General features: G+C 44.7%; 1 protein-coding gene across 1 annotated transcript; it reads right to left on the bottom strand.

The window, feature by feature from the left end:
• Positions 1 to 19,412: 19,412 nt before the first annotated feature.
• kctd12b (potassium channel tetramerisation domain containing 12b) lies at positions 19,413 to 24,983 on the bottom strand. The gene has a single exon (XM_084549988.1). It carries the CDS (start codon positions 23,613 to 23,615, stop codon positions 22,770 to 22,772), a length of 846 nt encoding a protein of 281 aa, XP_084406114.1. The 5' UTR covers positions 23,616 to 24,983; the 3' UTR covers positions 19,413 to 22,769.
• Positions 24,984 to 26,333: the final 1,350 nt, after the last annotated feature.

Raw genomic sequence — 26,333 nt, 5'->3', positions numbered from 1 at the left:
CATGAGGAGAAACCATTCATAGGTGAAGAGCAAAGTTTACTGAATATGACCTCGTGAGTTTGCGTGTTCTCCCTATGTCTGCTTGGGTTCTCTCCGGGTACTCCTGCTTCCTCCCACTGTCCAAAGACATGCTTGTTAGGGTAATTGGTGATTCTACATTGGCTGTAGATGTGCATGTAAGTGTGAATGGTTGTCTGTCTGTCTGTGTTAACCCTGCGATGGACTAGCGACCTGTCCGGGGTGTACCCCGCCTCTCGCCCAATGGCAGCTGGGATAGGCTCCACCAGACCCAGCGACCCTTAACAGGAATAAGTGGTTACAGAAGATGAATGAATGAATGAGTCTGAATATTTTGATGGTTATATACCGACAAGAAGCAAGCCGATTAAGGGTATAGATAGAGGCAAGACCTCCCGGAGTCTAGATACTGATGGCAGATAAGCTGATGTGAGACTTTGGTTGGTGCGGACAACCAGAAAGTATTGCACGTCAGACAGTCTGAAAGGCAGAGTGGCGAGGAATGAATTTAAATAACAGGGTACTTGAGGCTGATTGGCTGACAGCGTGGGAAAGCCGAAGTGATATAGAGAAGGGAGCAGCAGAAATAGCCCAAACGCATCCTTGAGGAATAGAGACAGAACGTCAGGACAGATGTTCCTTACTGGACTTTCACCTAAGCTAAAGCTGTGGTTCTAGTCACAGTAATATACTGATGATATTCTGTTTTGGTCACCACCAAATATATTGCCTATCTGAATGCTACATCATACCCACAATATAGTTGTTTTTCTGCGGTGTCACGTCAGCAGATTTTGTTTTTCTAGGGATATTTTTATTGTGGCGTAGCTTGCTGACTGGCAGCCTGCACATCAGACAACAGCATCACTAATGCATGCGGGCTATTTGAATGCAAAGCGAAAGGAAGCCAGCAATGCTCCCGGTATATTTGGGAACACCGGGGCGAACTTCAGCTCGCTCTGTTGTTGCCGCAGTGTTTGTTTGCTGCTCGAGAGTTTGCAGGGGCCTCGTGGGAGACCTGCAGACAACACACACGACGCGCAGGCCCTGATGATGATGCACAGCCCCCGATGCGTCGAGGAGCCTCCTCAGCAGTACGAGATGCCAGGAGACCGCGGTGACTCCGGCTGACGCAGCGGGAGCGCACAGGGCCAAGGAAACTGTGCTCTGAGTGCACCGCAACTCCTCCTCTGCCAGAAACAGTGCGGTTTTGCAGCTCATGTGAGCCCAGTTTAAGAAGACTTCTTGTTTATAGCATTTTTGTTCAGTGCGGTCTGTCTGCGGCTCGTGTCCCTGGATGTTGAACATTTGTCTGTGTTTTTATTTTGTTTCTTCCTCATTACCCCTGGAGCCTAATCATTTAAAAAAAAATTATTTCAAGTCAAAAAGAACATGTGGTTCCCGCAGACCTTCTCTCAGTAAAATAATGACTCGGTTAATAGTAATAACAAAAGAGACTCAGCATTTGATATCATCACCTCAGGGTGTCGGTGAAAAAAGAAATAAAATAAAGGCACGAAGGCGGCAACATCAGTCCCTCTGGAGCAAGTCATGGAGCTGAGCTTGAAAGTCTGTGACATTTTGATGGGATTTTTTTTTTCATATAGTTGTAATAACGTTAGTGTACACTTGAGATTTTCTTTTGACAATAAGCTCGGTCTCCGCTGCGACTACTGCGGCTACAGGCAGTGTTTTCTATCTCTGACTTTTACTTTTGTTTCTCTCTGAACTATTTGGGTCGAACTGTCCAAGGCCAAATTAAATATGCATTTGGGTAGACTTAACGTTCCCTGTTCAACAATAAAAAACGGAATTGTAAAGCGTTTCCATAATTTGAAGATTCCTTTTCGTATTTTTTTATTTTTTTATTTTTTTCAGCATCACCAAACATAGACATGAGTAGATGGCGAACAAGCGAGTGATCGTGGATTTGTTCAGGTGTTACAGGTGACAGCACGAGGTTTGATGTTTGGCACAGATGCGGCGAAGATCAGAGGGAAACTCTTGTCATGTCTGAAGTTGGCTTCCTGCTGCAAATGAAACCCTCAGATGAGAATTTAGCCTTCGACAAACTCATTAGAATTTCTTCTTTCAAAAGTCTTTTGCTCTGTGTTATGCATTTTGCATGAGGGATTTTTTTTTTTCTTCAAAAGCACATTGTAAGCGTGAAAATATGCGTAAAGAAAAATCCGGTCATTATGCTCCTATGAAATAGGATTGTTTTGTTTCTGAATGACAGTAAAGCCCACAGGTAGTAAGGGACTCAAAGGTGAGGTTTAACAGGTCTTTAAAATATCATTAAGGGTGAAGTCATGTCAAACAGGATTAAGAGCTAACTGGTGTTTAAAAGGCAGCTTTCTCTCTGGATGCAAAGAGCCCTATGCCCTGCTAGTAATCCGTGCTAAATATCTAGCAAGCCAACCCATGGGCAGGCTTACAATAAAATACACCGTGGCCCATGGTGGAACATTGTAAATCTCGTTTTCCACAAGTTTTTTTCTGTATCATCATTATCATCAGTCCTGCTGTTCACAACAGCATCTCTGAGGCATGCTTCCGCCTCCTGCTACCACACATACTCTATATGTTTCAAAAACATCATAAAGCTCCAGTGGCAGGATGAAATGCCTCATTTGCACATGCACGAGGTTCATATTTTCCACTACAACTCCGCTGAATTACCATCCCGCGGTTCACGAAGCAGAGAAGTGAAACCAGTCGGAGGACAAGATAAACCAGACGGCACTGCAGCTGCAAATTAAACTTACGTCAAACTGCATTCTCTGCCCCAGTCCTCTCCGTGTTGACAGCAGATGGCCTGCAGCGTGACATGTCAGCAGGGCTCTCATTGCTATGCAGAAAATACTACCGCCAACCGCCTGCGAAAGGGAGAGAACAATATGGAGGACAGTGCATTGGTTTGGAGTATCAATGAGGAACTGAGCATCTTGGGACGACTGCACAAACGACGTGGCTGAATCTTAATCCACATAGCGTGCAGCGCGGTCCCTAATTTGTGGTTATGCTGTTATTACGAGTTCTTATAAATACATAACCCTCCTACAGGAGGCTTGGTCTGTTTGATAAGTGTTTCTATATTTGGTAAATTATAATTCCCATGCAGAGCAATGGAGGCAGTTCCAATCTCTGCAAAACAGCAACAAGGCAATGTGCCTGACATTCAGACAGACCATGTCATATTTTCCACAGAGAAAAGTAGCGGGCCAAGCACTTGGCTCACAGATCAGACTGTCAGGCCATCTGCCGCGCCATTTCACAAATTCTTTTTCTTTTTTTTTTTTTTTTTTATGTGATGCTTAGTAATCAAGTCATCTAATGTTTCCATTTACTTGATGCCACTGCTCATCTCCACATGCCCTGCCATTACACAGCACTATCGTGATGCTGATGTATATCCTCTTACATATCATAAATCAGGCTCAGAGGTCGACAACAGAGATGGCTGAGATGAGAAATGGAAAAAAAAAAAGAAACCTCCGTACAGCAGACTCATCACGTGGATCTTTGTGAAAAGGATGTGAAAACAAGTAAACTGACGCTGCTGAAAGACTGAAAGTGTTTCTGGTGTGTGTGTGTGTGAGGAGTTACAGTGAAAGCTTTCGCACTGAATCTATGGAAATACATAATTTTAAATCAGTGAGAGAGAGACGGAGACGGAGAATGGAACAGGAGTGTATGCAGAGGGGAAAAAATGGTACAGAATTAAGAGATTAAAGTAGCTGCAGGATTAGGCTGCAGGTTTTAATGATGGAAATGGAAAAAGCTGTGAACAGAGTCTGACACATCCTCTCTGGCCCTCTTCTCCTCTTCACTGCCTCTCCACAGAGCATGTGTCTCCTGCTGATTGCGTGGACGGCCTCCAGGGAGAGCCAGCTCTGCCCTCCATTAAATAACATACATTTGTTAAAAGCGCATTTACGTGTGCACGCACATGTTTCCCGAAGCAACGCAGTCGCGCCGTGGCGGCAAATAATATGCAAACTGGATTCCCGCTCCCGTCCACCACGCACTCATAGCTGCACTCAAATAGACTGTAAATAACAAGATTAAGGTAATAGTCTGATTAAAACACTCCGTGGAGTATGTGTTTGCATAATCAGGCTTGCGTCTGGAAGGATGTGTAATCACTTACAAGAAAAATCATTAATGCCAGGAAAAATTAGACGGACATCGCGGGGACTTGTTGGCGTCACAAGGCGTCTTAACACGCTGCACCTTATTAACTGTGAACTGATAGTCGCGTTGCCGTCAGCCAAACAATTTGCAAACCGCTCCTAGCCATACTATTAGAAAAAAGCTTATACATCGTTGCATGACCATTAAAAAAAAAAACCGAATCATTCAATTATTCAAGTGTGACAGGCTCATTTTTCTTCCTCTGATTTGAACCCCAACAAAATCTTCGCCGGCGGTTGCGCTAACTGGAAGTATTGAGACTTGCAGTGAAATGATTTGTGCTTTTTAACCACCACCACCGCCATGGTATAAGTGATGACAGATTAAAAATGCATTTAACCTCTTAGTAATTGTAACAAAGCATTTAATACCTGCCTCCATATTGTTCTCTGATGATGCAAAAAACTGCAGGATTCAAAATTCACAGACTAGTGTGTGGACCTGTGAGCGCGTCAGACAGCTTGACTGCCAGCTCTGTGCTCTCATTTCAGGCGTAATAATTAGGCCACACTTCTCTTATCTCCCCTTAAGCCGCATTTCACAAGCTCCGTACTGTATGTTCTCCTTTCACAAAAACTTTATCTTGAAGTGTGAAACTCTCCCCGACTGCCAAACTACTAAAATATCCCACTACCCTCGTTGGATTTTGCAGGGATCACTTTCAGCTGCGCTTTAATTGTCAGGAGAGCTGACTGTACTGAAGATAACTCATGCCCCGAAGAAATGAGATGCTAATGTATTGCTGGCCATTTGAAATAAATCTGCAAGGTCCTCTTTAATGCAAATGCAATCCGCCCCGTGTGTCAGCAAAAAGGCAAACCAAAAAAAACAAAAAAACCCTGATATATCTGAGCAATGAAGATGCTAGACCATTCTCGGGATGTTTGTGGCAGGTTTACTTTGACACGCTGATCTTGCTCAAGGCTGCTGTGGTGAAGAGGGCATTACCTGAAAGCAAAGGAGGAATTTCTCTCAGAAAACCTGACGCACCGCTCCTTTTTATTCTGATTATGTCAACGAGTGAACGCTGGAGTTTAATCGGATACAGTTTTAATGGCTGACACTTTGGACGCTATTCAGAGTTTCGTCCTTGAATGCAGCGCCGTTTTCATCCTCTGTGCACAGGGCGCCGATCCAATGGAAAACTTCAGCAAGTGACTTTAAAGAAGGACCCCGTGGTACACCTGACCAGTGATAATCACAGCTTCGCTACAATTCCTGGGTTTGATCTTGGATGCTCAAATATTCTGTCAAAGCATGTTTTTCTGTCAGTCCTAGTCCCACTAGGCTGCTTTACCTCTCCATTTCAAAGGATAAGTATTCCCTTTGTTGAAGGGCTCAGCCTGAGCCGATCGGCTTCAGAGATCAAATCCTCATAGTGCATCCAAAATAAGTCAGAGGGCCGGCTTCAGGGGGCTCCATGAAAAAAAGACAAAGGTCGAAAAAGAATCGAGAAGTGAACACTTTTTTGTGGTCCGAATGCAAATCAAGGATTTGGTCGTGGATGCATGTTTTCATCTAACAGGACTCGAACGCAGCAGGCTGCGAGGCTTTCGGCAGCGATAAATAGGAATTTAAAATCTCAACGACTTGTTGACTCAATCCTCTGCACACGCATCCTGACTCAAACACGCTCTTGATGACACTCCTCTGAGCCCGGGAGTCTGGCCAGCGTACTGTCACCATCCAAGCCAACGCTGAAACATGAAAAATACGAGAAAAGGAGCTGATGAGTCAATAGTCTCTAATGAGTTTCAAAGCGAAATCCTTTATATGGATTCCTCCCAAACCTGCAGCCAGTTTGGGGAAAGGCCTGAGTGTTGGTGTCACTGTGAAATGTTTTAACTAAGAGTGACATAAATTGTCATCATCGTGCAGGCGGTAAGAGGAGTAGCCTGCTGTTTAGAGACTCTTTAGGACTGTGACAAACACTAATCTGTTGCTAATCCTCTTCTCAGAGCAAGAGGATATCTGTGTTGCTCCTTAGCGGTTACAGTGCACTTGATAAAACTGCTCCATTTGTCAGATGTTTAACGATATTTAACTTCTCGCTCAGCCGGCGCTTGGGGATTAATGCCTTAACCTCAATATATTAACTCGGGGCAACACGGAGCTGAACTGCATCAGGCTAGAGGGCAGGTGCTGGTAGAAAGTCTGGATAAAAGCTATGATTAGGACTTCTAACCAGAGATGTTGCAGACAGCTACCAGGCTGATTATGGCCAGATGGAAAAAGCTACAGGTTGGACTTTCGGATTTTGCCGAGGGAAAATGAGGCAGAGAGAGAAGATTAAAAGATCAAAACAGAAAAAAAATGCACATCAAATCTGCGTTCAGTAATTCAGTAATTCTATTGTGGATGTAGCTGAGGTTCTTTGCTACGCTGTGACATTTGATCTGATGGTCTCTTGCATCATTGATTATATCTAGTGGAAACAAGACGCTGGTGGAGACATGGAGGAATAATTATCAGCCCCTGTGTTTTGGGGTCAAACACAGAAAAAGACAGCTGTAAAGCATTTTATGTCATTGTCACGACTAGCTCTTGCAAGCAATTATATCACAACATCGACTAAACCGCGTCCTAATACGATTCAACAAATAAAATAGAACTGTATTTTGTACAGTATGTCATAAAAAAAACATTTTCTTCCCCTTATGAGTAAGGATTTTTGTATCTTACTTGTATCCTCCTAGATCACGTGTGCCCTGTGCAACTGTATTACTTCAAACTCCAATGTAAGCCTGTATGCGTAACAGTTGAAAAGATCTGCACTGAGCTTTGAGCTTTCTTTGTTGCAAAAAAAACATGAAAGAAATTTTCGGCTCTGACCACAAAACAAAATGTATAGCTGGATGCTTTTAACAGAAAAAAAAAAAAAAGACCCAGCATACAAAATAAATCTTTATAAATTGAGGTTTAGCTTAATTTAAACATTTGTTACCGTCACATCAAATATTAAATCGTAAATCTGCTCAGGCTGGCATTATAAAATTGTATAACACAATTATCTTCTCAGTTTTGTTTGGTTTTGGTTTACTGCACCCATAAATTCATATATAAATATAGAAAAAATCAGACTCTGCTACCTGTTCAGTCCGATCCGACCAGATCCTGTTAAAAATGCCTTGTTGGGCCCCAGTACCGATCAGGACGTCTCTAACAGTAATTATGAATCCATCTCAGACTCCTTTACTTCAACAGTTTTGAGGGTCAGTTTATCCAACACCTTTAATTTAATGCACGGTTCGTGTGTATGACTTCAAGTGAACTTGTTACCTTTTGTGAAGGAGATAGGAAGCCTTTTCTTATTTGCCATAAAAGAGAAATATAACTCACAGCATCTTACATCTTTTCTCTTTTTAGTTGGACTGCTAAGGTTATCCACTGGTGAATTTGTGTTTAGGATGGAGGCCGTGTAAATCCGCAGATTGACTGCCTACGCTTTTCAACCCAGATGGATCGAAGGCTGGCTCTTGGCCAGAAAAACATTTTTTTGAGAGTGGATCCACAATGTAGCTGGTCTAGAACCAAGAAAATGCATGCGTCAAGGTCAGGGGGCAGGATTATTATGACCAACAAGACCAACAAAAATGTCAGCAGTGTATCCGTGGAGGAGATAAATTGTCTCCTTGGACTGTGGTCCTCATAGGCGGTTTAAATTTCGGCATCAAATTGATGCAAAAGCTATGGTGACTGTGATGCAGACCACAAGAGCTGATTGGTCCGCTTGGTAGTAGCGTGTTTCTGCTTTAGTATTTCCGACTGCTTCTCCATCTCTGCAGTTTTTGAATTGATTGTTTTGGATCAATAAAGATAGAACACATTGAGGAAAGGTTAACTGAGGAGGTTCGGAGATGCAAACATTTATATGAGTCGTCTTCAGTAAAATTTCAGCGAAAGGTCAGTTGCCATTTTTGAAAGTGAAGCAGGAAGTAGAAACTAAAATGAACCTGACTGGCAAAAAAGGCACAGCGCCGATTAGCGCTTGGGTGGCGTTTTTATAGAGCGAGCCAGACTGACAGACGCACAATCATAAATGGTTCACACCGGTGTAGGCTATAGCTGTGGATTACGCCGTCTATGTCCCGCAGTACTTTAAATGGGCTTTTAGTCTAAATTCAGAATAATCTTGAGAAAGCTTCAAACACAAAACTGGTGTTTGAACAGAAGGTGGGAAAGTGGACACATATACTGTGATGTGGTCCTGTTGTTGTTCTCTAGCCAGTAGCAAAAAAATCAGTTCTCAGAAGTTGAACCAACTCCTGACAGCTCAGAGCTAGCATGGATGATGATGATTGGACTGTTTGTAGTGAACACATCCATTCATTTGAGTCATTTTTTCTTGATTTCGGAGGCATTTTATTCTCTCTAAATAAATGAGAGGACTGGCCCCGCTGTTGTGTCCATATGTTAAGTCACCAGGAGCCAGGAAGCCGCTGAGTTAGCTTAGCATGCAGCGTAAAGTGTAGAAACGGCTAGCTTGGCTCTCTTCACAGTTCAAAAATCCACCTATATCTTCTTTAAAGCTCACTTTAAAGGGCTGTATCTCCTTGGTTTTACTTTTACTCAAACACAAATGTAAAAAATACAAAGAATATCTGGTCATACAGTGTGAGGTAGCATAGGTGGGTTTTTGAACTTTGGCAAGCTAACGCTGCCTTCAAATGCAACTTGTGAGCTAGTGGTCGCAACACGTGAGATTGTGTACATAAAATGCTTGATGTTTGAGTGATAACATCGGCTGTAAGTTGCGGGATCAAAGCTGCTGGACAACTGTTGGCTCTAGAAGTCACTGAAGGTAATACTTTAGCTAGCTAACACCTGGACTGCATTTTCTACATGTTATGGTTACCAGGAAAACTCTATATAACTAAATTCACTAAATTCAATATATTCACTTACCATCTACTTCCACCAGTTTTGAAAACATCCGCAAATGCGTCACAACTCTCTTCCCCTCTCTTCCTGTAACCCCATTTGAAGGCAACATACATTTCCCTGTGCTAGCCACACAATGCTAAGCTAACTGTTCAATGCACAGACATGAGAATATTCCACTCCTGTCACCATGAAGGCATGTGAGCATGTACTGTATGTCAGTATTACTTTAAATATGTGTATGTTATGATGCTGAGAATTAGTTTTGTACCTAAATAATATATATATATATATATATATTATTTTCATTTATTGCCATAGATAATGAAGAAGAATAGAACAAACTGCATGAACATGCACGCACACACCTGGTGATTAATTAGTGAAGCTGGATGAGCATTTTACACGGAGCAGATAAAGGGAACAAATGGCACTGTGCATCGGTTCGTGTAGTCACTGTTGTCCCTGTAATTACCCCCTTCTCTTCCTGGTACGCTGCAAATCTCTCTCTCTGAATTCTTCCCATTGCCAGTGTGAGGAGAATGTAATCATGTAATGATGCAGACTGCGGCTTCCGAATCGGAGGCAGAGAAAGGGGTAAAAAGGCTTTGAAGTCACACGGTTAATATTGATGAGGTGAGAGAGTTTCGATGATTAGTAGCAGAGATTTCACTCCTTTCTTTTATTTTGCATCATTAAGGTCAAAGGCCTAACATTTCACACTTTGCTTACATTTTCCAGTTGCTTGATCAGCGGACAGAGAGCAGGGTATTAGTCTAATTAATGACATTACATATTTTGTTTTATCACTTCACTGATTGAAAAGAAATATTTTTAATGTTCCTAAATAACTGCGTGGAACAAAGAAGTGGGGCTAAGAATCTCTACAGAGAGGGATGTGGCTTTCTTTGATGGGAAAAGACAGCTGCGTTTCGTATGTTAGCGCTAGACTAGCTAAGCTTAAGCACTACACTTTATCAAACTATTTACTTCTGTCGACAGGCAAAAGCTAATTTGAGAGGTTTTAGTAAACTTTCTGACACTCTTCACGCAGACGGGATCAGAGCACTGTGAATATAAAGCCTGAGTCCAATGCTGACAACATGTTCCCACCACTGTTTTAAAGTCTTTGTTTGTTCACCGCTTGTTGTTCAGAGCTCTCTACGCGTTGTACTTCTTGAGCAAGTCACTCTGCCAGTGCCTCTTGCGATCTGGAAACGCTCTTGGCAAGCGGATCTTTTTGAAGTCCTCAATGCATTTTTTCAGATCCTCCTCCAGCATTTTCCTCTCCTCCTCATCCTCGTCCACTCCAGGCGGGGGGCCGCCGTTCTCCCTGACGCTGGGCCGTGGAAGCGTCTTTAGGTTGAGGGTGGTTGGACGCTGGGGGCTCTCGGCGGGAGGCGGCGTCGGCGGGGGAGGCGGGCTGGAGGTGGAGGAGGGTTTGGACGACGGCAGAGGTGGAGGAAGGACAGGGGGTGACGGAAGTGGAAGGTCAGGAATGTATGTAGGGGGCGGAGGTGGAGGGGGCGTTAGAGGAGGAGGAGAGTCCAAAGGCAGGGGTTTTTTTATGTCTAGCATTGGGCTGCTGCTGGTTTCTGGAAGGCTTTGAGTTCGGCTTGTGCTGCTGTGTTCCACTGTGGCTGATTCAGTATGAGCCCGTTTAGAGGTCGCCACTTCGCTGAGGGCTGGGAGCTCAGACGTCAGTGCTTTGGAAGTGTCTGATGAGCTACCTGCAGAGAAAAGAGAGAATTAAGCGTATGAGCAACATTTGAAACATTTCACGCTTAATTCAAGTCATTCAGGAGCTTATTTGCCATCTCACAGAACACTACATACCATGTCTGTACGAAAATCACCAATCATCAGCTGATTAGCTTAGGTTAGCATAAACAATGTATTGCTGTGTTCACTACCAGTAAAAGCAAACTGAATGTTTTACAACGTTTAGCTGTTTAGGTAACTTTTAAGGAAACTTTTTCAGGTAACTTTTAATCTGAATAATATAACAACATCAACGAGTGCTTGAGCAACACTTCCATCCTTAAATTCTCTCCAACAGTGTAGCTGTCCACGCTTGACCCGGCCTTATGTGACTTTGAACTTGGCATTGGGAGTATGCCAAGTGGGAGAAATGAGCAATCCTTCCTCTGAACGAAAGCCAAAACAACATCCTGGAGTCTTGCCATCATTGTAAAATTGGCGAGAAAACAGGGCAAACACCATAGAGAACTACATAATATAGATTAAATGAGATAAAAAGTGCTGACCAGTGAGTTGTAAAGGTGCTCGAGTAGGGATATTATCAAACTCTGGACAAGGCCATGCCTGCTGTTTGCACCTGCTTCTGGTTTTTAGCATTGGCGTCTGGGAGGATTCTCGGTCACCTAGGTCACGGTATATCAAAAATATATTTTAACTGCCTGACTCTCGCACCAGTCAGTTAAAATTGAAGAAGCCTTTTGGATGAGAGGTGAAATGTCTTCAAGAGACTCAAGCAAGCCCAGATGCTGTCTTTACACGAAGCTAAGGCGAGCTAATCAAATCACCACCTGGCTCCAAAAAACACGTTGAACATGCAGATATTGGAGTCGTTTTGAGTTACTTATTTATCATTCTGCAAGAAACTGCTCTTCTTCAAATGACTAAACCAGAAAAATGAAGAGTTGAAGGACAAATAGCATATTCACGGCAGGTGCCTGGCTTGTTTGAACAAATGTTCCAGCTAGCAGGGGAGTTTTGCACAGAAATTTGATTACATTTCACTTTCTTTTGTTTGCCTTATCGCAGTGTGTCAGTAGCATGTGGCTGGCACAGAAACAAACACCTCTGCTTTCAGCTCTACAGATTCTTTCTTTTATTTTTGTTTCCAACAGGACAAAAGTAAGCACATGCTGGCACGGGAGCGGGTGGAAGCAGAAATTAGCAGAGGAAGGAGCTCAGCATGGGGGCTGAGAGATGAGGAGACTGCAGGATAGTTTCATTTAATTTTCCCCTTCCTCTTTACCCGTCCTTGCATGCGCATTATCTCGGAGGGAATGCTGAACGGATGGCGTGAAACCTCCTGACCGACGCTTGACAAGCCATTTTTCACGGTATGTTGATTTTCCATCTCATCTCTGTGCGAGGAGGTTACTGCTGTGCGACTTCTCAGAATAGTGGCACGTGTACATGCTGCACCTCGTGGTATTTGAAAGCCCATAAACTATGCTATATATTTTGGATTGACACCTTTATTTTGCTTTATGAACAACCTGTTTTTTGAAGAAGAAGAAACCTGCAATTGTTTTCTTCTTTTTTCTTTTCCTCTTCCACCTTTGTACTAATCCTGAGTTCTGACCACAGAAGTGGGCATAAACTTGCCCATCTTGTCTGTAGTGGACAAAATGCTCTTTCATCGAGCGACCCATCTTGGAGGATCTTGTCTTGCTCTGCTCCTTGTGCCATTTTTGTAAACAATAAACAGCATTTGAAAGAAGAAAAAAAAAAACTCTGGAGGAAATGGTGCAAAGATAATGGCTGCAAATGCTCAGAGGAACACGTCTGAATTTTCTCCTGTAGCCGCGGTATTTCAGTTCGGAAGCTTAAACTTGAAGCGTAAACATCTTTCCAGCTATCCACATGAGTTTGGATGCAGCTAAATGAGATGGTAATGACGGTCCGGGCGTGCATAGTGTTCACGCACTGCATCACCCACAGTCCCAGAATACTAAATCGCACACATTTCCCCCCCCCTCACTGCGAAGGAGCTGCTGCTACAGTATATGAAAATACATATAAGCGGCTAATCTCTTTCACAGGCTCTCGTATATGCTCGTGCAAAGATGTGCAGGTACGCCACACACGCACATGTGAGACATACGAGGGCCTGCGCCGTTTCCTTCAGCGGGGCTCATCGTCACAGGAACCCATCTTATATAACAGGAAAAGCTGCTTGTGTCAAAAAGGGAGGCGGCGCAGAATATTCTCCCACTGCTTTCTGGATACCTAAATACGAGTGTGTGTGACACAAAGTGCTCAAGCCGGAGTGTGAGAGCGAGTGAGCGTCATCTGCGTGCGCATGCATACTGCATGTGTAGGTGTGGTTCTGTTTTCCAGGACATATACTGGCATTTGAAAGAAGGACAGACAAAGACAACACGTAAAGAAAGGAGACGCTGGGGGAAGGAGGGGTTTGATGAAGCATGTATGTTCTCCTGCGACTTGTGTGTTTGGTGCATTCAGTGTCTCTCATAATGAATACGTGTGTTTGAGGGCTGCATAGACGTGGGAGTACGGGGGCTTAGCAGTGTTGGAGGAATAATCCACTGGGGGATGGGCTCCATGCTTTCCTCCACCACTAAGCCTTATGAAGGAGAACACTGAAAGAGAGCACTCAACCCTTTTCCCCGGGCCACTTCTCCAGGGATATATGCAAAAGCTAAAGCATTTTCTCACACATCCTCCCTCCTCTCCACTTTCTCTCTCTCTCTCTTTCTCTCTCCTTCCATCTGTTCAGTGTGACACATCCCTCCACTGCCATCATTACTGCTATTAGCAACTCTAATGTATCACTGTTGCCAAGGTTTAGCACCTCTCTGTTGCAAAATGTCTTCTCCTCCTCGGTTTGTAGTGCTATACTTACACCTGAATCTTTGTTTTTCACTCAGATCGTATCACACTGCACATCCACACACGCGGCGTAAATAGCACCGCGACAACGCACTGAAACAGACACTTGTGTGTGGAAACTGTAGAGCTGAATCATTTGTATTGAAAATAAACTGAAATTAAAATAAATCCTTGGTGTTTGCTTTCTCCTGCGTTTATATAAGGGTAGATTGTGAAAGCACCTCTTACGATAGTGGATTCACTTCTCGGCCTTTTGGCTGAGATCGCCTCCTGGCTGGGTGGTGGAATTATCTGCCTCTTGTGGCATTGTTTTTTTGCAATTGGCAAATTGGGTTATTATTTTATTTTATTTTATACAGAGTTCCCCACTGTGTGATAAATGAAGTGTTATCTCATCTCATCCTATCTTTGGGCCACACGTTCGCCAATTTTTGCTCCTTGAAAGTATCTTGTTCTTGCACGTCATGCTGCTCACATGCGCCGTAAAATTGCGCCCCGGGGACAAATAACGCTTTCTGAATTTGAATCTTAATAGGCAATGTGGTTTGTCTGATCTTGAGGTTTAAGAGCCGTCACCACGTCGGGACCATATTAAAGAGAGTGGATCCTGGAAACTGAAGAGCTCAGTCTGTGTTTATATATCGTCTGGAGAGAATCCGTGCTAACATTAGCAAGCTAGCATTCGGAAAACTGGAGGCTAACTTGAAAGCTTCTGTGTTCTGAGACTAATACAAACGTGTCTTTGGATATGGTTCTCCCATAAGTTTAATATTAAAGGGACAGAGCAGCAGCTCCTGCGAAATCCCTCAGGACAGGCCGCTGTTGCTATGATGACGAATGTGATCTGTTGAATGGGTACTAGACCTTACTAGACATTGTAACAACAGCAGACATTGATCAGTTCAGCACCGCTAGACGTAAGGTCAACTAATTTAGTATGAATGAAAAATAAACTGACTTCCTAATGTACATTTCACTTTAGGTACAGCAAATCCAAAATAAAGAGTGGTGCCATTAAAACATTTACAATTCAACCAAACAGTAAGTGCAATCCACCCACTATTTAAATTACTTTGAAATGTTGTTTGTCTGTCTTTCAAAGCAGCTTCTCATTTAAATCAGGCATCCTGGTCCCTGACTTCTTCCCTCTTCATGGAAAGTGCAATGAGACATTCTTGACACATTGCACTTTGCAGGAATGTCTTAGTCCTTTGATAACTGGGTGTCACAGCATTGGAATACAACGTGTCGCCATTCCCAGGAGTCACACAGGTTGGATCGCAGCGTCTTCTGCAGAGGTGGGCCAGCAGTACTTCACGGAGCAGGTTTGACCGTGACTGGACTATATTCAGAGATATGAGGGACACATTCCTACAACAGTGACAGTCATTGACAGCTAGTCAAACACTGTATTTCTCTCGTTGGTGGTGCATTTATCAGTCCAATGGAGACACTGCTAATTAAAGGACAAATATCTTAAACTGCTAATTGCACATAACTGTTAGCATATCTTGCTACAAAAGGGATATTATATATATTGTCAGGTGTGGTTTTCTGTTTTCTAAAATATGTCCTTTTTTTTTTTTAAACAGCTGCAGTGTGACTGTACTTCATATTTTCTTACAAACAAATTTGAATGCGACATACCGCACGGTGTAGGATTGTACAATAAAGCTGTGTAAATACAGAGGGCACCTTGAATAAGACCAGGTCAATCAGGCACTTTTTAAAATTCATTGCGGCCGCCGACAGGTGTTATGGCCCGAGGATGGGGAGACTGGCAAACAAGAGGACATCTTCATCTCCATGGTAACGCCACAATGATGTGCAGGAGCCAGAGCTCGACAAATGCATAGTAATGCCTCTCAGACTGAGAGAAGCCGCCGCTGCAAAGTTATACATATGGCTGGGTCCTGCTGCTCTAAAAGCAGCTCACGCTACGCGTTTTTTTTGGCAATTGCAGCATGTTCTATATCCAATTACGTCGTATTCAGCTTAGATTTCCGTCTGCTTTTGTGAAATGATGTGTATGGCGCCTAATGACAGCTTGAGCCTCACCTCCCACAGTCATCCCATTCATTGTCTTTCCCCTCTGATTGCTGTCAAGCAAATACATATGGGGGTGTAATCAGACACAGAGACACCGTATTCTTCACACTAACTTAACATGCAGCTAAATAAGCGCGGTATCCAAAATCGCTGGAGTGCACTCACAAGTCTCTGAGCAATTACAAATCTGTCAGACTGCATAATGCAGAGGAAATGCTTGACGTAAACAGCTGGAGACCGGAGAACGGCTGCAGAGAAAGAAAGAGAAGCTAAGAAAGGGGGTAAAGGTTACACCGAAAGGGGGATTTGAAATAAATTTGTGAGCTAGTCATCAATATATAACTGACAGATAAGGGTTTTCAAGACAATTGTTCTATTATTTTTATTTTTGCAGACTTTGCTATTCAAGTGTCCTGCTGATTCACCACCTCCACGTGCCTCCTCTTTATCTTCTCCTGAGCTGCTGCCTGGCTCCCACAGTGCCGAACCAGCCTGCATAAGCACCCTAAAGCCCAACCTGGCACCCCTCGGGCCCTGCAGTACCCCCTCCCTGCCACCCGCATTTCAGCCAGGGACCGACTGTGTCCAGGACTGCGGCACCAAGGACAAGCCTGCCTGTTCAGATTACTGATAATTAGAGGGGCAGATTAGAGCCCAAGTGTCCAGATGGCCAAGGTGAATCCCATCCTAACAACAACACTGACAGACACATTTACAACTCCCTGCTTAAACAGAGACCCGACAGAGGAGACGTGGAAGCTGCTCGCTCGCGGGCTTTCTCCCGTCCCTCAGTGATTGATGGCATGCAATTAAATCTCATCTAATTGGACTAATTTCCCCATCTTGAGACGTTTGTGCGGGGAGAAGCTTCGGAGACTAAACGCTCATTAGCTGAACATTTGGAAAATATATGCGAGACAGTGGAGCAGATATATAAACAAAGTTTCAAGTTTGTTCATCCATTAGGAGATAGAAACCAAACCACTGCTGATTACTAAAACGCAACTCACAGAAACGTAGAAAGAATCATAATTCAAACCACATGAACTATGTTTTAGAACAGATCAGAGGAAATTTAATTACATTTAAATCCTTGCACAAAGGAGAAAAACATTACCTTAACTTCTATATGAATCACAAAGGGGAAAGATGGCATTAGTTCAGCCCTTTTTTGAACTTTAAAGAGAAAGATAACACAATAATATAGTGTAAAAGATTGTTAAAAGCACGAAAATACCCAGAGTATAATGTATTTCTCCTTTCCTCGGTTGTTGCTCCCTCGCTACGGTTGAGCATTTTACTGGTACCGGATTTATGCAACAAAATTACACCGCAATTGTGGGTTTCACTATAAAGGTTAATGACTTCAGTTAGGGCCTCCCTTAACTGGGGTTCCTGGGCCAGGATCCAGGAGGCCCTTAAGTCTATTGCAGGCATAAGCATACACTTGCAAAACCCATATTTGTTATTTGCCATTTTTTGTTGTAGTGGAGTCATTACGGGGAAGTTCAACCGACCTCTAACTGTTTCCTCTGTCGGTTATTGCCACAGCTTAAACCCTTCTTTGCACAATCTCTGTTTCCTCTTCCCCCGTCTTTCAAACCGCTCTTGCCTCTTCGCACATTTATGGTCTCTGTGGTACTTTTATATGCAGATCTTTGCCACTTGAATTATCCTTTCTGTTGCTTTCACTCATCCTACAACTTGCTCCTCCCGACACTCTAACTCACTCCCCATGACTAATTTCATGCTCCCTCAGTCCCATCCTACTTTTGCCTGGTGTTTTCACACATCCTGTCAAGTTATTCTTCCCTGTGAGCTTAAGAGAGAAAAGCCCGTTAAGCCAGAGAGAATAGTGATGTGCCGAGGGATCAGATGATATAGTACTGTACATCGCTGGTGACCTAAACTGCTCTTTTGTGGCCAGTAGATGTTGTCCCACGTCGATGCTGCATCCTCTCCGTCTCCCCCCGGAGACCTGACCACCCCCTGACCTTTCAAGACGGGCCAGGAGTCCCCTTGGTGTTCGGGGTCCAACGTGTTTAGCGACAGCTGCTCTCTGTGTGCGTGAAGAGGAGGAGAAGGGGCGGCCGAGCATGTGCACCCACGCTGGAGGACAGAGCGGTGCAGTGAATAAGGTACACATCTGGCTCGGTGCCTGGCTCACTATAAATAACCCAATAGACAATAAGATGAAGACGCCCCGAGCCAGTGCTACTGTACTCTCTGTACGTGGGCCTGTGCTGAAGCCTGTATGGGCCGTGTTGTGTCGTCAAGGGCAAACACAAACACGGCGAGGCTTGATTTCACGTATGCATGCATGCATACATGTGTAAATGAGCAAACCGCAGAAGCAGGTCTCAGGCAGCTACAAACTCTCTCCAGTCCTCCATTACATCTTCTCAACTGGCCAGCATCACTCCCGGCTCATTATCAGCAATGATGCTTTCCTGTATTAGCATGTGCTTCTCCTGTTTATTGCTGTCAAGAGAGCGCGACGGGGGCAAATGTCTGGTTCGCCCGCTAATGCATTTTTAACCGTTCTCAAAGACGAGTGAAAAGAAGGCAGCCAATTAGATCTAAAACCTCACAGCTCCAAGTCATTAGCCAGCAACCCTCCTGTGCGTCTTCTCTTAGCAACTTCCCTCCCTCCGCGGCCGTGCGGGCCCGTGTTTGCGTACCCAGACGCCGACTGCCTGCTCAGCAAGTTTGTGAGACAGCGGGCGTACCTAGTTCAATGCCCCTGCATGGCGCTCATACCTACCGAGCGCTGACCCAGCCACCGCAGCGGCCCAAAACGCCCACGCAACCTGTCCTTCAAACACCCACGTAAGCACAAAACGCGAGCGTGAAAACAGAGACAAACTGCGCTGGCATGCAGATCCAAGAGGAGACAAGACGTTGAGACTGACAAGCGTAACCATGCACAGAGGCGCGGATGGTTCCGGCTCAGAATGAACGGAAACAGCAGCGTGCTGACACATCTGATAGCACACTCAGCCAGAGATGTTGAGAAAATTACTCACTGTAACGCACGCAGTGTGGTTTTTGTTTTGATTTATTATTTTCTTTTTAAAGATGCAGTCTGGCAACCTGCAGCCAGTTATTAAGTCAGCTCATGACTCAGATACAGAAAATACCATTTATTCTTAGTTTGTAATATCAGCTTCCCCCCATTTCTGTTGATGTAATCATACCATGGGCCGATAGGAATCTCAGCCACACTCACAAATCTCTATCTGTCGGGTGCGGCGCAACATAATCTCTCTGTGATTGTTGACGGAGCTGACAGACCACAGAGGAACACATTACAGCGTGGCCCAGCGAGGACTCTGTCAATACAATCCTGCACCTCTCCAAATAAGAGGACACTTCATGCTGGAGTTGCTCAGGGAGACAGATCAGATAGGAATCCTCCTTGTCAGTTTAAAATCCTCCCGGCCTCCTCTCGCTTCCACCTAATTTTCCATCTCTCCTCGCCCCATCTCTCAGCCCCCTTTCCCTTTTGACGTGCATCTGTTCCTGCTCTCCTCTGCTCTCTCCCTTTCTCTTTCCAAGTAGGGGAAGGAGTGACCCGGCTGGCTCCGAGACAAGGATCAGTCTAAGAGGGGATAACAGACCGGACAAAGCGTGTTGCAATGCAGAGCTGCCCGCAGTTACAACAGCACGACAGGAACACGAGGGTTAAATCCCCCTCTGAAGGAAGAAAGAGAGAACAGTCCCTCTTTTTAAATATGAATGAATAAAGTTAAGTGTCTGCTACATTATGAGCCACGTTAGCGTCGAAGGCAAGCTGCTATCTGGATTTTCCCAAAAGACAGAGATGCAAAATTTCATGGTAAAATATCTTTATTGTAGCACTCCGGACAGAACAGACACACCACTATGGTAACACAACCAGAACCTGCTTCTTATACGGCACACAAGCAGGCACGCTACACTTTTCAGCTTCACAACAGAGAGATTTTTTTCTTTTAAATAAAAGAAACAAACAGAACGTATCACTTCATCACAAGTCAGGCCTGTGGAGCTTCTGCTGCCGTCCAATGTCTGAGGGTCAACACTTCTCGCACGTCTACTGTTGAATGTTGAGTCTCAAGGCATTTCGCGGAGGTAAAGACGGACAGCGCTTTAGGACACCGGTGGCTGAAATTTCACACATGGGCCACGTCTCTCCATGCCTGCGCTAATGACTGACCTTGGCGCTCCCGTGTTGCAGTAATGTGCCGGAGGACCGTGACAGAGGAAGGCCTGCTTGTGTGACCGTGTTTGTTTGGGTTGCAGAGACATTGCAGGCACTATATTGTCTGAGGGTTCGTCATGCATTCCAGACCACACCAAAAAAATAAAACAGAATCATCTGTTTTTCCAGGAAGGCAGCCACATAAATTTTGCACATCTTCTTTTTTTTTTTTTCTGACGCTCATCTGGTATGATTTTATCTAGGCCAGACGGTGGTTCATAGGTTTTATATTCAGGTAATAAGCATGTTATAATCTCTTGGTAACCTTTATGAGTCAGGGTTTATGGAATGGCAAGTGAGCGCCTTATAGAAACATAAGCCTGGTTGTTTTTCAGGTGTAAATTATGATCACTTTGCTGTCTGTGGATGCAACAAACTAAAATCATGTCTTATCTTTTACTTAAATACAACAGCAAGTCCTCCATCCTGAATCTTCTTCACGATTTTCACTGTACATAGTAATTCGGTCAGTTTTTGACACAAAATAAGGATTTTTTCAACCTGCTCTAACAGAGCCTGTTATCTATGCACGTCCTCATTTCTGTCTTGGCTCTGTTTTCTGGTCAAGTGCTCGATACGAGACCGGGCTGAGAATAAAAGGGGGAGAAAAATGTGGAGGGGAAGAAAAAAAAAAAAAAAGTGGCAGATGGATAAGAACGATGGGAATGTTGCCTGAGGGCAGGACGCTCTACATTTAATATGAAGCAGAGCGCACGTCCAAGGACGATTCGTTTAATAGGAAATGCCGAGATGAAAATTTGAATGGGTTTATTATTTGCGGTTGAGTAGTACTGTCACTGAAAATTAAACAGCGACGAGGAGAGCATGTGCCATTTTCCTCACAGCTTGAGCTCGCTGCCTTTCGGAACCGAGGAAAACGCTGTCGTTATGAATGGAAAATACCACCAGAATAGAAAGAAAACATCTTTTATTTGACAAATCAATTTGCTCTTTGCTGAACACTTTAAATCTCAGTGTTGTCTACGCCTGCGGCGACACGCTGCAGCAAGTCTAACATATTGACTCAGATGTCAACAGCACTTCATCACACTGAAACACAATATTGCGACTTCTAGACATTTCAGAATACATTTATAGTCACTGTCAGACATTAAACTACGACCTGACACCTTATAGCTCTGGTAAAAAATAAAATAAAATCCTGCACTGAACTGCACTGCACTGCCTCTCTAGATGTTTCTCAGACTAAATTCCCTTCATGTTAAACCTCTTATTCATAATCGTGTTACGGCATCTACATCTCTCCTAACGGCGTCTGCACTTTCACATAACCAGCCTGACTCGGGTGTCTCCAGTCGTAGTCTGAGGTATATGAGGCAGACCTGTCCTGTGGCTGATTCTGGAGACAACCTTCTCTCTTAACTTGCTCCTCCACAACACGCAGTCACTATAAAACTGCCCTCACAATGCCCTTGCTACAGTGGTGAGAAAACATTGGCTGGCTACAGTGTAATCCTACCCTTTCTCATGGGTATTCACTTACAGTAAGTGAGAGCTATTATCAAATATGCAGCAGCTTCAACTAATACTGAACCGAGTATTAAGAATAACATCATTGTTTACATACACTCAAAATATGATCCGCTAGAGCGACTTTTCTTTTTTCTTTTCTTTTTTTTTTTTTGCAGACAACAAGAAGTCATAGCGTAAGCCTAAACCAAGGAGTGATTCACGGTCAAAATGCTCTTTTATATGTAATTGAACAAAGAAATGTCAAAGAAGCACAGTGAGGGATATAAACAGAGCAGTGGGCTGCGAGTGATGTAACACCTGCCATCTCCTGCCCTCCCAGTGTGGGTGATTAAAATACTGAAAGCTCCATTGCACAATCAATACACACTCTTTTTTATTTTTCTTTACGTCTACAAGATCCCTCGATATCTGAGCTTTGTCGTCAAAGCCTGCTGCTCGCACGTGTTCGCCGCAAAGCCCGTGTCCTGTTCTGAAAAGCCACACAAGTACATTCAAACGTTTTCCTCCTCAAAGTAAAAAGTCCACCGCATTCTTTTCCTGCTCCGTGTGGCTGCACCTAACCATCACTCATTCACAACAGCAGCTGAACAGAGTTCACTATGGCACGTTCCCGAAGCGCGTGGTACCGGACACATTTAATAAAAACTCTGGGAAATTAGATTACACTTCTTTCTTGTGCTGGGGCCGCTCGCGTCCCTCAAGGCTGATAAGATGTCCAATTATTTGGTAATTTAGTTCAGAGGAGCAGGAGAGAGTCCGATCTGCTCAAGTAAGCAGGCAAAATATAGCACTGTACATCACGGCAACTCTTTGAAGCCCTTTCCCTTATGCCCTTATGGCTGGTTCGACAGCCATGTAGACACACTGGGGCGCTTATTTAACAAAATTAGTTCTTGGATACAGTGTTGTGCTTCACCAAGGCAGATGCAATATATAGGGAGTACAAAAGGGGAATAAAGGTATCAGTCTCTGCAGGGTAGGAGGTGACTGGGGTCTACGACTAGATGGCTCGGCGGCTTAAGCGAGGGCAAAAGCTGGACCTGGGCATGAGGGGGCATGGATTTGGGGTAGGAGGGGAAAGGCTGCAGATTCAACCTGCGGAGAAGGTATGAAGAGTCGGAGCAGCGGCTGGGTACTGTTCACAGGATAAAAGGCTGCAAAGAGAGATGGAAGGGCACAACACGGTACATCTACTGGTGCAGAAGCCATCAGAGAATGAGGCTGGAGGTTAGGCTCTTGGAGACAGGGTGAGGGGACCGGGGGTACAAAGCCGATAGTCTCACTCACGGTAAAACACATATTCAGTGTAGCTGGTCCAGATCTTGTCGTCCGTCTGCTCGTGGGCAAAGGCGCAGGTCCCTGTGGAATTACAGGCCACCATGTGGAAGCCTGCGTCTGCCAGCTTGTCAAAAGCCTGCTCCAGAAAGGTGAATTTGAGATAGTAGCGGGACGTGTAGCGCTCAGGGGGGCGGTCGGGGTCACGGCTCTCGTTGAGCGTTTCCCCGAACACCTCTTTGGCCAGGGAGATCTTCCCACACACCATGATACGCGCCACCCTGCGGAATTTGGCGTCGGTGTGGCTGTCGCGGCCCAGGGTGTACGAGCCTCGGTAGCCAATTGTGATGAACCCGGATCGTTTGCCATCCATGGAGCCTGGCACCAGGCTGGCACATGCAGCAGCAGCAGCACCCAGTGAGCTGAGGTTACGGGCAGTGTCAATCCCAGGTGACGAGTCCTCTGTGTCGCTCTGACACCCCTCATCACCCAGGGAGTTCTGCTTGCTGATTTTGGGTGCCAGCAGCTTGACAAGCTCCGGCAGGTTGAAGAACTCAGCCTCCCTCTGTAGACGTCCCCGCTCTGGGAAGTGGTCTGGAAGAACCAGCTGCTGGTCCCGCATGTAGTCCAGGATGTAACGGAACAGGAAACCGTCACGGTCCACAAAGAAGCGCCCCTTGGTGTCCCTGGCCAGCCCTTTGGCTGACTTTTGACTGAACATCTCCCATAGCAAAGAGTCTGGCACACTTGTGAGGGTAGAGTAGCGGGTTATGTACACCTGGCCACCAACATTGAGCTCTATAATCTCTGGGAAAGGTACCTCCTCTAGGCCACTATCTGGTAAAGCCATGATTCACTCCTGCCACACAGATGCAATTTAAAAAAAAAACACAAAACTCTAGGTTGTAGTAAAAGTTAAGATTGCAGGAAAAAAGAACCTTTCACAGTGATTGTTGTGGCCTGTCAAAGATTTCAGGTCCTGCTGCGGATTGCCTGTGGTAACGGAGCAGCTAAACTGCGGTGCACAGTTGGTATGCGCGCAAAAAAAAAAAAAGAAAAGAATAAAAGAAGAAGCATCAAAGCTGGCAGAAATAAAACAGTTACGCGCACTACTCTACCTACTGCTCTCCCGCTGAGTTATTAAAACATAGCGCAGGGTGTTTCAAGCAGCGTTGAACTGAACCGTTATGTCCATGTCCTTTGCGCGCAGATGGACGTGGTATCCTGAGGGTGAAATTCTGCTTTTCACTCCAGTTCTCTGCGCAGGAAATGCACCGTTTGCACAAGCGCTCATAACGACCTCTCTTCCTCTTAATTTCGGTCGCTTGTCCTGGCGCAGACAGGATCAGGTGGCCCAACTTCAGGGAAGCAATCCATACTCGTAAGGGTTTATAGGTGTCATGTGTTGGGAGAGCCAATTGATGAAGAGGATGGTGAAGATGTAGTGAGAGACGAGGTAGATGTATAAAAAGATCTCCGTCTTTTCCATCCCTTGGGGGCTGGAGTTTACCCGAGCTGCTCAGCTGTTGGACCCCTCCTGATCCCGCCTCGTGTCGGACTCTAAACTCCCAACTGCAGCGTAACGGAGGATACAGCGTTTATCCTGCCGGTTAACCACGCCTACCCGCCGTGACGCGCCTCTGCTGTGATCCAGGTCACAATATCCTGTCCTCCAAGAGCAATGTAAAAGACGATTTCATTTATTTTCTTAGTGGAGAGAGGGAAATAATTTTGGGAGTTTTACGCAAAGTTTCGTGAAAATGTCAAAAGCCTCATTTTTTTCCCAGTGATTTCTGACAAAATAAACGCTGATTTAAAAATAAAAACTACAGCCTTGCCACATTATTATTTAGTCCATTCAAACACATGCATTAGGATTGGGTATGAATTTAAATTTGATGCGTTTATGTTTGGGAACAATGATCAGTGCCATGAGTTTCTCCTGGAAGGATGTGACAACAGTGACATCTAGTGAAAGCTCCGGAGGAAACGATCTCTCTGAGCGCATTAAAACTTAAAAAGGTTCTGATCAATGTTGTGGATTTATTAACCGAGATGGGCACGGGAGATCAGCCACAGCATTAAAACCACTGGCAGGAGAAGTAAATAACACTGATCATCTTGTGACAATACAATGTTCTGCTGGGAAACGTTTGGACCTGGCATTTGTGTGGATGTTACTTAGACATGAACCACCCACCTAGACCAGACCAGGTACCCTCACCCCATGACAGCAGAAGCCATAAGTTTAGGAACAACTCAAATAACATTAAAAACAGAACAAGGTGTTGACCTGGCCTCCAAATGCACTAGATCCCAAACTGATCAAGTATCTGTGGGATGATCCACAGAGGCCCCTCCCCTTAAAGGCCCCCCACTAACAACATCCTGTTGCCAGACACCACAGGACGCCCTCAGAAGGCCCATGTCCATTATCTGATGAGTCAGTGAGAACTGTTTTGGAAGCACAACGGAGACCTACACAATATTAGGAAGGGTGGTCGTAATGTTATGCCTGATCGGGGTATGGTAAAGTTATGAAAAGCATTCTAGTTTAAAAACCTCTTCTCTACAAAAGAAAAAAAAAAAAGCTTTTTTTGCTGCTTGCAACTTCTCTAGGATATTTGACCTTCGCTGTGCAGAATGATTTATGAGCAGAGTTTGACAAGGCTGCAGTACTGCAAACTCATCCGCTGGAGGGGGAAAGTTTCTGTCTGGCTCACCTGAGAGATGAGTTTATCTGATCTGAGCACGCAGCTTACACAGCTCTGATGTGGGAGCTTGAAACCTTAAGGTCACGAACGCGGAGAACGGACTTTTTCGGCGAAGCGTTGGCGTCCAGGAGATCAAACTTACTTGCATATTTGGGAAGAGGTCTGTGGTGTCTGTTGTTTTTCCAGTGACGTTTTTAATCCCCTAATGCATGTAAGGAGGAGATTTATGGCAACGAGGAGACATGACTGAGTTTGAAATATTTTCTAATTAATTACATTTTTGAGAAAAAACTCTGTTTATTGGATATTAAGCTATATTATGCTCATCACACACTCATCAAATAGACTAATCTGAAACTCTTTCTCTCCTTTAGACATAACTTTTCTAACTGGGGAACATTCGATTACTCATTGAAGATTAACCACACCTGAAGGCAACATGAGTCAGAGGCCTGCATACTCAACAGGCTGTACCTACAGTATTTCCTCCCTGTCTGCTCTATCTCAGTCCTGCGTACTCCACCATCTTTCTCCGTCTAATCAGCAGACCCATTTCGCCCGTCTCCCGGCAATCTGGCTCTGATTTCCCCCGAGGGCCCCGGCGGTCTCCAGCTGGCTCGCAAGTGCTGCAGCCCCGTCGTCGCCGGCAATCTGCATCGGCCGACGGTGGTAACATGGTAATACGGCGGCGCTGTCTGCCAACGAGATGAGTCGCTGACACAGTCCATTTCCTGTTCGCCTTCGCTGAAATATGCAGGAGCAACATGCTGCGGACACACAAGAATCCTGCAGTGGTTCAAGCCAAAATATCCAAAACAATACGCTGTGATGCGGAACTCTGTCTAAATATCTGG

The sequence above is a fragment of the Chelon labrosus genome (assembly GCF_963514085.1).
Source record: "Chelon labrosus genome assembly, chromosome: 8".
NCBI classification, from domain to species: domain Eukaryota; kingdom Metazoa; phylum Chordata; class Actinopteri; order Mugiliformes; family Mugilidae; genus Chelon; species Chelon labrosus.
Note: the sequence above shows the minus strand (reverse complement) of the source record. Positions and strands in the feature narration are given on the sequence as shown.